Source organism: Motacilla alba, chromosome 2 (assembly GCF_015832195.1).
Source record: "Motacilla alba alba isolate MOTALB_02 chromosome 2, Motacilla_alba_V1.0_pri, whole genome shotgun sequence".
Classification (NCBI taxonomy): Eukaryota; Metazoa; Chordata; class Aves; order Passeriformes; family Motacillidae; genus Motacilla; species Motacilla alba.
This window is the reverse complement of record NC_052017.1, coordinates 62,133,376-62,150,240: the sequence shown is the minus strand read 5'-3', so window position 1 is coordinate 62,150,240 and position 16,865 is coordinate 62,133,376. Positions and strand designations below refer to the sequence as shown.

At 41.3% G+C, this 16,865-nt stretch overlaps 2 protein-coding genes across 6 annotated transcripts in view; one reads left to right on the top strand and one right to left on the bottom strand.

Annotated features, from left to right (window-relative positions):
* Positions 1 to 431: 431 nt before the first annotated feature.
* On the bottom strand, positions 432 to 10,930 carry TPMT (thiopurine S-methyltransferase). 4 transcript variants are annotated; one of them, XM_038127304.1, is made up of 9 exons: positions 10,776 to 10,930; positions 9,811 to 9,971; positions 8,941 to 9,033; positions 7,714 to 7,846; positions 7,194 to 7,246; positions 3,212 to 3,286; positions 2,407 to 2,492; positions 1,340 to 1,384; positions 432 to 577 (listed from the first exon to the last, which is right to left on the bottom strand). In XM_038127304.1, exons 2-9 carry the CDS (start codon positions 9,948 to 9,950, stop codon positions 462 to 464), a joined length of 741 nt encoding a protein of 246 aa, XP_037983232.1. In that variant the 5' UTR covers positions 9,951 to 9,971; positions 10,776 to 10,930; the 3' UTR covers positions 432 to 461. The 4 variants fall into 4 exon arrangements, with proteins under 4 accessions (XP_037983232.1, XP_037983231.1, XP_037983230.1 ...); XM_038127303.1 differs by lacking the exon at positions 10,776 to 10,930 and adding an exon at positions 10,447 to 10,575; XM_038127302.1 differs by lacking the exon at positions 10,776 to 10,930 and adding an exon at positions 10,268 to 10,438.
* The window catches only part of KDM1B (lysine demethylase 1B), a 27,822-nt gene continuing 21,456 nt past the window's right edge, over positions 10,500 to 16,865 (top strand). Inside the window, exons 1-5 of one of the 2 annotated variants that reach the window (XM_038127300.1) lie at positions 10,500 to 10,612; positions 10,794 to 10,860; positions 13,408 to 13,510; positions 14,405 to 14,529; positions 16,417 to 16,506. In XM_038127300.1, the coding sequence (XP_037983228.1) occupies positions 13,421 to 13,510; positions 14,405 to 14,529; positions 16,417 to 16,506 (305 nt within the window). In that variant the 5' untranslated portion in view covers positions 10,500 to 10,612; positions 10,794 to 10,860; positions 13,408 to 13,420. Of the gene's footprint in view, positions 10,613 to 10,793; positions 10,861 to 12,987; positions 13,314 to 13,407; positions 13,511 to 14,404; positions 14,530 to 16,416; positions 16,507 to 16,865 lie in introns of those variants that run through there. The other variant, XM_038127299.1, reaches the window with a different exon arrangement.

The window sequence follows — 16,865 nt, the reverse complement described above, 5'->3', positions numbered from 1 at the left end:
GCCAGCTCTTCACTTGACATATATTCCCAGGGATGGAGATAACCAACTTGCAGCAGCTTCCCACCTCTCTGCCCAGCCTGGTGCAAGGCCAGTGTCGCACAGAACAGTGTTTGAACCACAGCTGCCACACTCCCAGGGCTGCCGGCTGACGAGGCCAAGTTGCAGAGTGCCAGGCAGACAGCGTCGACCTGCAATGGCTGAAAAGGAACAGGAACATTTCTTTCTCACAGCCCTCATGATTTTAAACGATAAGGAAGAAAAAGGTATGCTTTGGTAATGGTTGTTTGTGCATGGAGTTTAAGAAAAGCTGTTCACATCTCAAGGTAGTAAAGGCACCTGTGTAGGAGAAGCTGACTTGGTAAGCAAAATGGACAAAACCCCTGCTTTAAGAATGCCCCATTTTAAAATGTGAGATATAAGAAAAAGCAAGGTGGGAGGCAAGTTATTTTAATAAATTTTAATCAAGCTACAAACTTTAGTAGATATAGCACTTCCAGAAAATAATCTAGTCCCCATTGTCTGTGCCTCTCCGAGAAGTCATCAACTTTTTCAAGACACCTAATTTCACAGCAGTGGCCTGAAAAGGAGGTAAGAATAATAAATTAGTTCATGATTAGTCAATGAAAAATGCAAATTGTCTAGAAAAAAAATTAAAGTCTTATCCACAGATTTCCCCACAGTGCCTAACACAGTGCACTGGGGGGAAGGGAACTTAATTGCTCTCTTTTGCACTGGGATGCAACTGTCTATGCCAATGACTCACTGCACACAAAGACTGCCAGAGTCTCAGAACATTGTAAATTTAAAAGTGAGATATTACAGCACATCAGGAGGAACTCCTAAAATTAAATTCCTGACATAGCTCCAAATTTCATTATTTTGATGGATTTGAGTTGTACATTTCTAGCATTTTCTTTGAGTGCCATGTTACTTTTCTTCTTTATCACAAAAGAAGAAACTGTAGCACCTGTAGGGCTTGTATGAAAACCAGGGCAACTGGTTGATGAGGTGCAGGCGAAGACAAAATGGTCAAACAGGACTCTAAGACTGCAGGTGAGTGCAGTATGAATCCTGGGAGAATAAAAAGGTACCAAAGGGAGACAAGAAACTGTTTGTGTCTTGGGTTTTCTCCATATCTTTTGAAGAACTGAGAATTTTCCATGCCAGCAAAATCCCTGTGGCTAAATAGTATTTATTTTTCCCAGTATTTTTCCATGACTCCAGCCTTTAGATAAGAAGCAAATGACCGTATCACTCATCACAGGGCAAGGTAAAGGCATATAAACATCTTCATGTGTTTTTGAAAAAATTCCTAAGGGTTAGGTGAAATTTTACTCACCAAACAAACTTTTAATTTCGGATTCAGGAACATAAAATGGTGGGCCTGAAAGAAAAGGGGTGAAGCTAATCAGAGAGGAAACATGGGAAGAAGACAAAATTTACACTGCAGTAGGACAGAAAACCCCCTCACTCATAGCACCTGGGCCGTAATGGGGCCCCAGGGTGCAGCACCATCAGCAGGAACCAGAAAACATGTCCAGGAATTTGTGGCACCTTGGCAGGCCAAACAGCTTCAGGTGTTGCTGCTGCTTCATCTGCAGCTGCAGCAGGGAATCATGAATGTGACGTGGATATGACCACACTCAGTGTGCTGAGACTGTGAATCCAGTCTACAATCTCTTTATACTACAGTGGCATGATTAAGGCTAAGAGCTGAACATTGTTAGAGGGAAAGCAATGAATTAAACTGTTCTTGCTTGTGATAGCAAGACCTATTTTTTGCGCGGGGGGGGGGAATTATACTGAAGGGCCCAAAAGCAGAAAAAGATATCTTTCTTTTTTGAGTTAAAATTAACTAAAAAAAAATCTCCCACTTCAGTACACAATACAAAAACGATAAAAGGAAAATTACTTATGATTTTACAGAATTTCATCTCTTCCAAATACATTCAGAACATGGTAGTGGCTGAGAGAGAGGCACAAGATGGGCAACACATTGGGTTGCAAATACTGGATAAACAGCATGAAGTTGATGTTCTTGGGAGTGTTTCAAGCTCCCGAGGCTAGACAGGATGTTAGTAAGTGCTCTGACTTCCAGCTTCATTGTAGCAGCCACACTTACAGTTTCATTTCATTGTTAATATACCATGACTGTCCTCAACTTACCTTTAGCATGTCTGAATGCTAGAGAAAACAGAAATCTAGTCCCAAGCTTGGTCAATATCTAAACTTTTTAACACACAGTTATACACAGTCATACTGGGGTCACCAGCTGACAAAGCTATGCAGATAAAAACCTTGGGGAAGATACTAATGCATCTACAATTTAATACATCTACATCTAATACATCTTTGTACAATTTGTATTAGAGCAAAATCACAACATGAACAGTACAAAGTTCTCACCTTTGTGTTTGTTTGGATCATATGAAACTGTAACAAGGAGATAAGAAGAATTTTTCTCCACTAGGTTGATCATCAAACTGGCATAGCTAAAAGGAAAAAAAATATACTTTATTATTTTTGTAAAGCATTCAAGCATAGCATTCAAAATATTCAACAAAATGCATTTCTATGCAGACAGAATTTGAACTGAACTGCACAGAGACTAACCAAATTTAGTTTAAATTTCAGGAGCATAAAATTCATGCAACACATAAAAAACATAAAATAAAGGTTGTATTTATTCCTTATAAACAAGCATTTACCTTTTTTTGCACATTCAACTCAAGATTAATAGACAAAGTATTCATCTGCCACAGTCTAGAATACAGTACACAGTACAGTCCTTATCTTTTAAAGTTACTGTGAATTGAAGATTCTGTATCTAATTAAAAATCCTGGGAGCAGGTTCAAAGTAAATTTGGGCTGGCTATAGGCAAGAACAAAAATTTGTAATCAAGGCGAGTGAGGAGGAAAAGAACAAAGACAGAAGAAGTAGAAGTGGTGAAAAGGAAATAATAGAATTCAGATGAGATTTGCAGCCCTGCTTCTGCTGGGTTGGAACAAACCACATATTTTCCCACCAAGAGGCAGGGTGGCTTCCTGAAGGAAGAATACAGCACTCTGCAACTGCAGCAGATGCTTGCGGTAGAGAAAAGCTTGTGTAGCTTTATCCTTTAAATAATAAATGACTCATCAACAAGTCACAGGATCAAAAACTTGTCATTGATACATCAGAGAAAAGACAGTAACAATGCAATTTACTAACCGTTGTCTGTCACATGGATTCACGGCTACAAGAGCTCCTCTGTCCCAAACCCCATCAAACTTGCCAACTATCGAGCTATAAAAAGATAAGGAAAAGGCTTAAAAATAGTAAAAAGGGACCTTCATCTTCTTTCAGACGCTTTTGTGAGGTCACAAGGATTCTGCAGCTAGTGATTCCCCACCACCTTTCTGTTACCGTGCAGCATTTTTATAATCCAAGCCAACAGGATCTGGAACTCAAGAAACCCCCCTGGTTCTTTGTCCTGCTGCGATAGCAAAGAGGTGTGGGAATTGGTCAGTGCTTCCCCACCCTTAGGGACTGATGAGACACGGCAGGGAGGTAGGAATGTACTTTTAACACATATGGGCGACAAGTCTGGGTGTTCAGTAACCACATCCTTCTGTCTAACATGCACTCAGCACATCAACAGCTCCTGACCACCTTCTAAAACCCATGCATGATTTCATATGCAGGCTAAGGAAGCTGCTGTGTTGCTTTACTATCATTGACTCAGCACATTCAGTAACTTTAGACACCTGAATTCCCAGCTATATGCCCAGGACAGTTAGCTTCAGCTAACTTAATGCTAGAAATGCTAGAAAAGCTAAGTTACACTGCTGCTTGCCTTAGTGCAACTCAGCTGCAGACACTAGTTTTGCTCCTGGATATGCTGGCAGATGGCTTTCGTGGCCTACCAAAGCCTGCAAGTGATCAAGACTATCAAGAAATGCCTTTATTAATGGATGGTAAGAGCAGCCTGAGCAACACAAAAGATTATGTGGGGATAAGAAACAGCCTTATTTTTGGTAATTATTAAAATAGGAGGTTAGACAGTAAGGTTGTAATTAAGTAAATTGCATAATTTTAAAGAAAGTTTGAATAAGTTTACTCAGGAAAATGTGGCACGGAATTGTGCAATACCCTTCTGCCTACTGGGCAGGTGTCAGAGTCCAATTGCATCACCTCTGTCTTCATTTGTGTACAGGTTTTGGCTAGGGTAGAGTTACCTTTCTCCATAGTGGCTTGCATAGGGCTGTGTTGGTGGATTTGGGATTGAAATCATGTTAATAACACACTGACGAGTTAGTTACTGCAGAGCAGCACTTACACAGCACCAACACCTTTTCTGCTCCTCACACCCTGACACCACTGAGTAGGCCAGAGAGTACAAGAATGAACAAGACACTGGGTGGGGACACAGCAAGCACAGCTGGCCCCAGCTGAGCAAAGGGATATTCCAGACCATCTGGCTCCATTCTCAGCAATAAAACTGGGTGGGAGGTTGGTGAATGGGGGCACTGCTTGGGCTGCTGGCTAGGCATCAGTTGCTTGGTTGGTGGTGGGCAACTGCTCTCATTTGCACCACTTGTTTTTCTTGGGCTTTATTTTCCTCTCTCTTTGGTTGTTCTTTGTTGTGTATTTTTTTTTTCTTACAACTTTTTGAAATTTATTTTTAATTATTAAACTGTTTTCATCTCCACACAAGTTTCTTTCTCACTTTTACGATTTGATTGTCCCCCATCATCTCATGATGGGGGAGTGGGCAAGCAGCTGTGTGGTGCTTAGTTCCACCACCTTAGCCAGAGTTAAACCATGAGAACTTCTCTCTGCCCACTGCTATTTTCATTGCAATGGCATTGCTAACTCTCTGGCATCTAACCTACAAGCTGATCTTGTATTTCCCACTCTACTGCGATGAGACATGATAACACTTTCAAGTGCTGACTTCTTTTAAAGTTTGCCAAGTCTAAGCATCTAATTTAAATAACCAGCCTTGTAACTGAAAGGAGATTTTTAAAGAGACAGTTAAACAAGCAATGGATGTGCAGGGCACAAAGGAGAGTTTAGTCGGGCAGGTTATAACCTTGATCTTCTGAGGTTTGGAGGCAGTTCTCCTCTCTGCGTAGCTGAGTCTGCTGGGTGACCTCAGGCAAGCCACTGAGGTTTTCTGCGCTTGGTTTTTCTTTCCAGATTTAATCTGGTCTAACTGGAATGGCAGCAGTGGCTCCAAACATGCACTTCATGTACTTTACTCCCAAGCAATTTCATCAAGGCCTACAGACATCCCAGGCTGCAGGCAGGCTCATGCTGTGGCCTTGTCCCAGTCCTGGTCTCCTGCCTGCCCAGATCTCAGGACCTGCTGAGTGTCCAGGCGTTCCTTGCCCCTCTGTACATCCAATTTCCTTCACAACACAATGAAGCCATGAGGAAAAGGTCAAAAAAGGCACACAGCTGTCTTTTATCCTGATGCAGATTCAGGATGAAGCTAAGGTATGAGGAAGCGCTTTCACTGTAACACACTGCTATGTGTTTTACAGCCTTCAGCATGTGTTAGGGACTACTACATCTAACAAAATTTAACATGTAAATCAGAAATTCACATATCTGCAGAAAACCCAGTGGATTTAAAAGGAAACTTGAGAATTTCTATCTCTGCATATGTTTAGTAGTTTCAGTAAATGCAATTTTTGATTTTCTTTTGAAGTCTTGCAGCCATAATTGTATTTGGAGGTACAGTGATTGTGTAATATAAGTGTTTTACATATGTCCCAGAATTCCCAGAAAGAGCAGTAATTCCTGTTACTCTTTAACTAACAAGAGTCTTTGAAATATCCCATTCTGACAAAGGTCAGGAGCACATCTGAGTTTTCTTCTAATGCTAGGCCAATGGAGATGAAAGGGACCTGTTAGTAGGCCAGCCTCAGCAAGAGAGAAATAAGTTTAATTTCCATAATTACTGGGTAATTAATCAAACTGTCTGTACACAGAAACTAGAAGTGTGTGTGCATTTTTCTAGTCACAGGTATCTGCTGACTGATGTTGGGAAAACAGTTCATTCTGCATCCAGAACGTCTATCTACCAATTTACTTTGTGATGACAAATTGTGTACTGGATCCAGTGATATGCACTGAAATTGTCACTAATTACCTACTTTTGTTTATTTCAAAGTGCTATTACACCATGTTGTGATAGAAGTTACAAGTTTCACCACACTACTTGCTACAAAACTTATGACTGAATTTTTCAAAAATTTCTGAGAAGCTGAAGCAATCCTTGGGCCACTTGTCAACTCACAGCAGTAAAGATTTAAAGGGATCTACAGTGTAGCAAGTAACTACACTGGAGGGACAAGGTGGGTAAGAAACCAGGCAGTATCTACAAAGTCACATTCATACACACCCCATCTGTTCGACACTTTGCAAGACTAGTTACATATATACACTAGTCAAGTCAGCTGCAGCAGCAGAATTCTCAGTCATGGTCTACTGTCGGAAAGACTCTGGACTCTAGTAATGAATAGTCTTTTTTCCAGTGTTTTGTCAGATTGAAAAAAACCAAAAAGAGATCATATAGTAAACACTGCGTTCTGGTGTCCTGAACTACCTATTGTGCCTACCTATGTACTAGTTCTGGAAAGCCAATCAAAGTAAATGTTAAGACTTTACCTCCTTGCTACTGAAGAGACATGAGACAAATTCTTGTGCCTGACAGTTGTTTGTAAGAAGAACAAACAAACACAAAAAAATTCACCAAAACCTTATAATATAGGGAAAAAAATCACATCTGAATAAGACCTGCAAGAAGAGGGAACTATTGTGCTAAGACACCTCTGGATACAATCTCTTTAATAAGTTACTCTGAGTAAGGAATTGCACTAAAGTTTTGCTTCATAGAATTAATCAGTAATGTTAAAGATAATTTGGTTTTACTGTAAAAGCAAAAATGTTTTTTTGATAACTTTCATAGAATGGCTTGGAATAAGAAGTCCATTTAAAGATAATTAGTTGTCATTCTTAATTATTAACAACAGGATTACACTTTTGCTGGAGATTGGCCATTCAAGTTTCTCAAACAAATTAATAGGAGTTTGCTTATGAGGACCTGACAAATCTTTTCCTGATTCAAATAAAATAATAGTATTGGACAGTATTAATATATATTCGATTATGGAGAATTGTAAAACACTATGAGTATTCCTACCTGGACAAATCATAAATACTGCAGCAGTAGAGGGAAATGTTGCCAGAGGTACTCTACAATAAAAGCAAAGGAAAGAATCCTTATCAGCTAACTATCTTTAAATATGCACTCGTAAGTATATATTTATACTTCACATCTTAAAATATACCCATACACTATTAAAAATTAATTTTTAAAAATAAATTTATGTGCAATGGGGAAAAACACTGAGAAATATTTTTAGTTTTAGTTTACTGAGGTAACTCTTGTGATCCCCTCCACAGAGGTTCTAATCTACCAAGGCATGCAACTTTTATCAATCTATCAAGGCATACCTCCAGTTTTAAAATACATTCCTTTTACAAGCAGTAAGTTTAGAAGAATAACTTCTCAGTTCAAAAATACAACTCAGAGCTTCCTTTTAGACCTCTTTAGGAGAGGTGAATGATTACCAGTAAAACAGATGCATAAAAGCAGAATGACTTGTTTACTCAGTTATGCCAGCATTGCATGTTTAACCACACCAGATCATTTGACATACCTGGAACATTTTTGCTCCTGAAATCTCAGGGACTGGCTCCTCACAATAAGGCAGACTGTGTTCTGAAAAAAATTCCTTCACTGCTTGCTCGCTGACTTCCACACCAACAACGCTGTGCCCCATGTCCGCCAGCCTGCACACAAGAAAGAGAAGGCCTAGGTTTACATTGGGCCCACAGGCTGGGCAAAATGTGTGTCTCCCATACATCATTTATTCATTAGGGAAAGCCTAGTTTTAGGATGCCCTGATATGTCTAATTCTGACTTTCTGAAGTGTTCCCATTAAAATTAACACCTCCCTTCCATGATCTGATCTTAAATAAGCACCACTCAGCATACAGTTGACGAGGACTTACATGCTTTATTTAGATTTAATGAATTATTCATTTATTCCTACTAACTCAGTGACAGCAGAGGTGATCACACTGAGGAACTGTCCATTTCAGTAAGGTGCTGTGCTCTCAGTTGAGGTGACTGAGGCACAGTGTCCACCCAGCTGCCTCTGTGGCTTGGCAGGAACGGGCAGCAAAGGAGGTGAGGTAACCTCTGCACTGCTGCAGCTCAGCAAAACACCAACGTGTGTCAGAGCCCACAGTCAGCCTAGGAAGTAGGTACTGTGATAAAACCTGATGGCTGGATTACTTGAAGATGCACTTGAAGAGGTTTGTGCTCCCTCCCTCCAAGAAAAAGTACCGGGTTATATATATAGGCCCTAATTTTAAATACAACACTGCCTCCCCACACCACATCCCCCCCTCCCCCCCCAAGAAAAAAATTAAATGTAAAAGATGAAGTATAAAAAAAAGAGGAAATTGCATTTAGCCCAAATCACTTAAATTTACAGAATGGCATGCCACACGGTCTGTTGAAAATGTTGTCTGACACAAGTGACCTCATTGTGGGTAATTTAAGCTGGCATTGCTACAGAAAGCAGCACTGGTAAGGGCATAGATTCAGTCACTCTGTCCATCTAAACTGAGCACTCCCCAAGCTGAACTTGGGACAATCAGTAGGACTTTCAGATCAGACCTTATCCATTCCATTTAAGCTACTATACAAAACACCAGTTTCCTCCTCCCTTCAGCTTCCAGTGACACTGCTTTCCTAGCAGTGAAAATGTGCCACATTTCCACTGGCCAATATAAGGTTGGGAATTCCCCTTCTCCCTCCCTCCCTCCCTCCCTCCCTATATCAAGTAAGAATTTTGCTCTTATTATCTGTGTTTTACCATTTCATCTCTACTGCTTTACCACAAAGTGGGAAAAATATCCTCAGTCCACTCCTGCCATTTAAAAGAACATCCAGGTACTTTTGGAGGAGCCTGCAGAAGAACAGACATGTTTTACTTAACTCTGTGAGTCGTGGTGCTGGCACATGAAAAGCCAAGTGCTACACACTATGCCGGGTAGTATGAAAACTCCACAATGGCACATTTGTTAATAGCTCAACTTTCTTCATGCCATTAGAAATAAAAACATAAAATAAAAGCATTCACCTTCCACTTACACAGCAAGAAAGTCAATTTAATGTAGTTCACAAGTTAACACATTTCTGTTTGTTCTATTTTCTCTTTGTCTTTGCGACTAAACAGTCCAACCAACCCACCTCTAAGAGGGTCACAACAGAGATTTTAAAAAGAAAGATTATGAAACTTCTGCATCAATTAAATGGCTTTTACAGGTCTTGAAAGACTATATAATCAGGTTTGTTCTTTTAGGTCCTTGTCTTTTACTGCATGGTAGTTGCTCTGATGTCCTCTGCACATAGTTTCAAGGCCCAGTTTCACATGAACAATAGTGCAAAGCATCTCCATCAGAAAATTTAAGATTTTCTAGCCAAACTCTCCAAGCTCTAAGGTTTAAAACCTGATTCAAGAGTAAAAGCTCTAAATTCATTTCAATACTTTCTTTTCTCTGTCCTTTGACAAATGTAAGTCACAAAAATATCTATATTAATTTTTGTTTCAAGCTGTGCCCATGTAAGATAATTTGCTTTTTGCAAATGTTCCATTTTCAATTAAGAGCTCCTCGAATGAGCCAAGCCCGTCATCTCATGGCATTACTTAAAACAGCTTAGGCAGAAGAGTGAAGTCACGTACGGATGCCGTTCTTCCTTGTGAAACCCGATGTTACCCGTTTCCCATTTTTGTAGCCATTCCTCCTCCGTCACCACTCTCTCTTTCTGAGACCCAACATCAGGGGCTTCCAGGAGCCCGGATGCATCCGCTGAGTGGTCCATGTCTCCAGGGAGTACTCGTAGCTGTGAAAAAAGAGAGAAGAATCACCCCCACCCAATGCATAGTTTGGAACTGGCTCTTACTTCCTCGAACCGGACAAAAATTTAGTAGACCTCAAGAGATCACCATTTGGTGACAGTCGCAAAAGCGTGTACCGAAAGAGCTTTCGGTGCACCGAAAGCGACACAGCCAGCAGCACACTCTTGGCTCCCGATAGTCTCGGCCAGACCCCGTTTCCCGGGGCGGGTGAACGGGCCCGTCCAGCACTGCGGGTCTGCCGGTGGCCTCCCTTTTCGCACCCATCGAGAAGCCCCCCTACCCCGCTAACGAAGGAGGGAGATGCCGACATTTCTCTCCCGTGCAACCCGCGGGCAGAAGGCGGGGGCGAGCGGCTGCTGGGGCCGGGGGACCCTCGGGGTGGGTGACCCGTGGCGGCTCAGCACCGGCCCCCCGCCTCCCCGCTCGCCCCCCCGGCCCGGGCCGCGGCAGCCGCGGTACCTGCACGGCCGCGGGTCCCGCGAGGGCGGCGGGGCCGGGGCGGCGCCTCCCCGCCCTCCCCCTCGCTACGCACCGCGGAGAGCGGAAGCAGCGGCAGGAGGAGGCGGGCTGAGGGTGCACGGCACCGGGGAGGAGGAGGATGGCGGTGGGGATGGCGGCGGCGGCGGTGAGTGACACCCTCCCTCAGGTGCAGCGCCCACCGCGGGGCCGCTTGCTCCTCCCCGGGCTGGCGGGGCAGGTGCCAGCGCTGCCCCCGTCCTCACCTCCCCGCTTCACTCTTCCTTCCCCCGTCTCTTTCTCCCTCCCTCCCTTCCTTCCCCATTCTCCACCCTTTTTTCCCGCTGCAGCTCTAGCAGGAGGCGGCGCGGACACGCGTGAATGTGGTCTCCGGCCCCCGAGTGACCCGGCCCCGAGGTGAGTGCCAGGCGCCGACCGCCGCGCCTGCCCCGCCGCCGGGACCGCCCCCGCCCGGCTCCGGGGCAGCCCAGCCGCGGGGCTCCCTGCCCCGGGGGTGCCCCTCGGGACCCCCGCCCGCCGCCAGCTGTCACAGCCGCGGCCCGGGGCGGGCGCTGTCAGCCGCGGCCGGCGGGGCTGGGCGCCGCCGCTTGACTCGGGCTGAGTTTCAGAGGTGTGTGCACTCGCCGTGTCAATCAGGCTGCTCTCGCTTCCTCCCGGTCTCTCTGACAGTGTGTGTCTGTGTGGTTTCTTTTCTTTATTTTTTTTTCTGTTCCCCAAAGACAAACTTGCTGCCAACTGTGCAGGTAAACCCCACAAAGCTTTCTGATATAGGCCACGCGTTACAGACGGATGAAACGTTATTGGATGTGACATTCACGCATTATGCATCCCTCTCCTTTTAAAGGGCTTATTTTCTCAGCTTATTTCTCAGATGTCTACAGGATAGGATGCAAAGTCATGTAAAGCTTGGTAGAGTAAGCCATGTTTGTTTGTTCTATAAAAATTTGTGGTTTTTTGGGAGGGTGCTTTTTGGTTTGTCAGGGGAAGTGGGCACGAAGTATCATACACCTGATCTTTTTTCTCCCTTTGTCCCCACCTCCCTCTTTACCTGTACTGAAGGGGCAAAAGAAAAATATGTCTGCAATTTTGTACAACTGACCTCTGCCTCTCAAAATTGGCAGCCTCTCTGAATCTGAAATATTTTTACCAAACTTCCTAGTGATTGGACACTTTTTCTACTCCCCACATACATAATGCAAAATTCACGTGTTCTTTTACCTTCTTGGATAAAAGGGCCCCACAGCAGCAGCAGACTGTGATCACCTGATGGTCACCAAAATGAGTCACCTGGTGCCTTGCTCAGCGCTCCTTGCTAAATTGGAAGTCTCCGGACTGTAAGGACTATGGCACGTCTGAACGATTAATTACCATCAGAAGACTAGGTGACACAGAGAGATACTGTTTAATGTTGTGCCACTGATGCATAAAGAAATCTCTAGGGCGAGAAAGCCACCATTTTCTGGGGCGTTATGCAGCAGTTTAGGAAAATCTCATGTAAATGAAACTGGTTGGTTTTCTTTACTCTCCAACCTCATCCACCCCCATACAGTGGTAAGTTACAGTGAAGTGATGCTAATTTTTTCCTTTTTCTTTTTTTTTTTTTTCAGAGATCAATAGAGATTGACTTAATAACTTTTTTCCTACCTCTGGCTAGTGAAAATTGGAGGTGATACATGCAAGAAACAAAGTTTTTGCATTGGGTTGTTTGAACTAATTTTTCTCATGTGTGGATATTCTCATGTGATTTCTCTTCCTCTCACAAATAATTTCTTCTATCTTGAGAGGAGAATAAAGCACCAGTTTACTTGACTTGAATCAGCTTAATATAAAATTTTATAAAAATTCCCACTCTCCTCCCGTTACCTTGACTTTTAATGGAATTTCTGAATGAAGATACTGTTGCCTTGTCCATTACTGACAGGTTGAATAAGGAAGTTGCATCCTGAAACAGGGAGAATTGAGAAGTCTCATATATATATATATATATATATATATATATATATATATATATATGTTTAAAAAACCCTCCCAAAAACATAATTACAAACTGATCCATATTACAACGAAATAACATTCATGATGCACTGCTGTAGTACAAGGGGTTAATATCCACTTCTTTTCTGTATGTTGTAGAGCACTCTTTAGATTTACTTCTTCCTCTAGGCTGTCTTTGTGCTTTACTCCCTGTGAAAAGAATGCCTTTGATTTTAAACATGCTTTCATATTTCTGCATCATACTTTCTCCCACTCTGTGGTTTCCAGTTTGCATGGTTAACTGTGGTCCATTCTGTGCTCCTACCAATGCAGTCAAAGACAGCTACAGAGCGCTCTCATGCTGTAAATATTTTATTTTGGCCTGTAGAATACTTAACAACAAACTTTGTAATATTCCAATCGCAGATGCAATATATCGGCAGTCCAGACTTCAAATTCTGATCTCTTTTCATAGGAGGCTGTGCAAGTCTTGGAACTGGTTGCTCAGTTGGTATTAAATGCCTAGTCAGTATACTGTTTGGAAAAGTGCTTTACAGTGCAAATCTCTTGCTGCCAATAAATCAGTTGTTAGCAGGATGAGTGTTACTCCGAGTGGTATTTGAATGCTTGCATCAGCATGGAGCTGGTGTCTGTTCACTTTGCCAACCCAAATTCCAGTCCAGGTCTTCACGTAATGCAAATCAGATTATTGAAATCCAGGATATGCTGATCTGGAACAGCCTATCAAGAGGTACTCAGGGATCTAATCTTAACAGAGAATTTAGTTTAAAATAGTAGTATTGCTCCTTTCCCGTAATGCCTCATTCCCATTTTCCTCTCGAATTAACAGTCAAGCTGAACAGATTCTTACCTAGGTAACTCTGTGAAAAGAAGAATTTTAAGTGGCTGTGATTAGCTCCACAAAGTCAAGCAATTTAAATTAATTAACTATTGCCTATCTTTTTTCAGATCTAACAATACAATGTCAATGGGAAGGTTACGAACGAAGAAAAAGGCATGTTCTTCAGATCAGTCTCCAGACAACCTTCCTGTGAGGAGTTCTGGAAGACAGGTATTTATAATAATTTAAAAACACGTGAGTTTGTACTTTGCTATTTTTTATTTTCTGTTGACATTTGTAAAGAAAGTGGGCTTCCTTGTGGGTAAGTTAGGTCTTAGACTCCTAAGAGAGAGAGAAGGAGAGAGTTAGTTCCTTTAATTCTCCTTCTCCACAGAGAAGGAGAATGAGTAAGTCCCGTGAATGAGCAGGTCATTTTGCAAACAATATTCAGAAAAGATAAATACTCTATATAACCTGTAAGTACTTAAAGTGTTAAAAACACAATCACAGATTTCTGTACAGTCAGACAAAGCTGTCTGCCCATCCAGACAGAGACCTAAAACAACATAATACACTACCTTTGAGGCCCAGAAGAGACATTTGGTATACAGTTTTGTATCCAAAAAAATGCCTGTATCCAAAAAAGCCTACTCTAATATTTTATTTGAGGCACAGATAGGATTGCCACTTGTAATTAATATCAATAAGTATTTTAAAAGAGGGGATTTTTTGAAGGAGAAATAAAATGAATGCATGAGGCTTGACTCATTAACACATGATGGAGCTTAAAATACTACTTAAACTGGAAGCTTTGTTTATAATTTCTTCAGCGCCATCAATCAGACCAAGGCAAGAAATTTTTAGATATAAATGATATTTCCAGTCTTACTGTGGGCTTGGAGGTTTTTTTGGTGGGTTTTTGTTTGGGTTTTTTTTTAGTGGAAAAATCTGACCTAATTTGACAGCTGTTTCATGCTGCAGCTAGTTCACAATGGCTGCAAAGATTTTGATTAGGATTGTTTTAACTACGGGATGCCACTCAAAAGCTGCAAAACTATCTGAATGCTGCTTTGTAGAAGATGCATTTGTGTCATTTGTGGTCAGATTCCAGCTATTCTTTATTAGGTGAAGAAGAAAGCAGCTGAAGCAGCAGATGATGATGATGAAGCGTCAGAGAAGAAATATAGAAAGTGTGAAAAAGCTGGATGCACCGCAACATGTCCCGTTTGCTTTGCCAGTGCAGCAGAAAGGTTTGTTACTTTTTATTTGCATTTTTTGTAGACTTTCTAAATCTGCAGCTGAAGTTTAAGATTCCAACTATATTCTAAAAAATTCCTTCATATCTAAATGTAGAGGGAGAATTGAAAGATGCTGCTAATATGAGTCTTAAGGTGCCAGGAAAATGTCACAAGTTATTCCTGTTGTCCATAACTTTCTCCTGTGCAAGTTGCTAATTCAGATACAGAGTATCTTTGGGGTATGCTTATTTATGTTATTAATGGTGTCCTCTGGAACATGCCTTGCTTCTGTGAAAGTGAGAGCATATTAGTGTAATCTGAGAAAGCCAAACTTGCTTTCAAGATGGAAAATGAAACCATCATTTACTGTAGAAAGTCTTTACCACTCCTTCACTGGAATGCTTTGCAGTCTGAGGTGAGATTCTAGCCTTGAAATTTTAGGTCATAGGAGAGATAGGCATACTTATCTGAACTCTTTGTTCTTGTACACTTCCTCTGCACTTTGACAAGTGCTTTTGCATTCTGACTTGTTGGTTTTGAATGCATAATACTGGCAAGGTATACCTATAACAGGCAACATGTTAGATCTCATTATGAAGCAGGCACACTGTAGTCATGTAGCACTCCTCCTACCCTGATAATTGAGACAAACTTTCCTTCTCTATAGCACGGAAAAATAAATTTTAAAAAATTAATAAAAATAAAAATGAATAAACATAAATTAAAAATAAATAAAAATTATGTGTTTCATTTAGTTATACTCATGGATTGTTCTGTGGTGGTAGGAAGTCAGTGTATTCTGGATGTTGTCATAGAGAAGCCAAGTGTTTTGGCAGTTGCCTGAGGGACTTGTCTGGGAAGTGAGCACCTGTGAGATCAGCATTGGTGATATTACAGTTTTTATTTAGGAAACAATACATACTGCTTACTCATCTTCTTGAATTGTTATTTTAGTATTTTGATTTTCATCTTTCCCACCCCACCTTCCATCCCCCAGGTACATACTTTCAACTTTATCTGTTTGAGATGAGCTCATTTCATGGCTACTTGAGTTAGTAGCTTAAGTCACTGCTTTTTACTTTGTGCATTTATCTTGAATCATTTCAGTGAGTTTAATGAGAGTATTCTAAGTGAAGAACGATTGCTTTATCTGATGAATGTAATCTTTGTAATGAATATTTCTTTTTGAGACTGGTAAAGAACAAATGCTTAGAATGCATAACTGCTTCCTTAGGGTTTTATCTCACTGGGTTAAAATCACAAGTTGTACATGAGAAAAAAACAGGGAACATCTGTTTTGTGTTCAGATTTGCCTTTATAGTTTTGTCAGTTGTTCTGGGGGCAGAACATTGTAATGACTTATGAATCAATTGATCACATGTACAAGAAACATGCAATTTTAAATGATCCCTCCCAACTCTGCCCTAATATTGGAAGAAAATACAACAAAGTAAAGGATCTCTAAGTTCTTGTGGAGAGGAGCTTTGTCATCTTAGATGTTTCCAAAATGCTTAGTGTGTCACAGCACATATTTATTCACTGTTTCATGTTCAGGAAATGCCTCCTTATAGGGTTCTAAAGACGGGATCAGTTGACCATTGTTAGAGGGAGGCTGCGAAAGCCAGACCAACTATAAAACTGCACATTGTGTACTCTTTGCCTCCCTTGCATCTGGTGTTGCTTAGTTTGGAAACTGGAAATGTTTGAGACAATTGGAATGACCTTATTGTTATTTGTATGGCTGTAGTGCCATGTGTAACTCAGCCTTAATGAATATAGCATAAAGCCCTGGCTTGTTCTGAATATTTTGTTCCCCTTCTAGAATGTGCTAGTGTCAATAGAATGATTTTTTTTTCCTAAATATACTATAAAACTATTTTTATGTCTCCTGCATTACAGGTGTGCAAAAAATGGGTATACGTCTAGATGGTATCATCTGTCCTGTGGGGAACACTTCTGCAATGAATGTTTTGACCACTATTACCGAAGGTAGATTTAACAATTAAGGTTGTGTCCTTTCAGAGCTTATTAAAGTTTGGCAGCTGTTGAAACATCATGTACATAAACATAATACAAAAATTGTTCCTCTGTGCTTGCTTTGGTCAGTGAGGCTTAGGCATCGATGATAAAACTGCAGGTGTTGTATGGACTAGTCAACTTAAACAGGGTAGCGTGAACAGAACTGGTTAGTTTAGGCAGGCTGGTTTGCGTATTTGCAATTATTCTGAAGCTTTTGTCTTTTTTAAAAACAAAGTCAGAGGATTTTAAATTATGAGAACAATTATGACTAAATGTGTTTTCCTTTATAAGTTCACTTTACACTGTGCATTCAGGAGACCTTGCCTCTC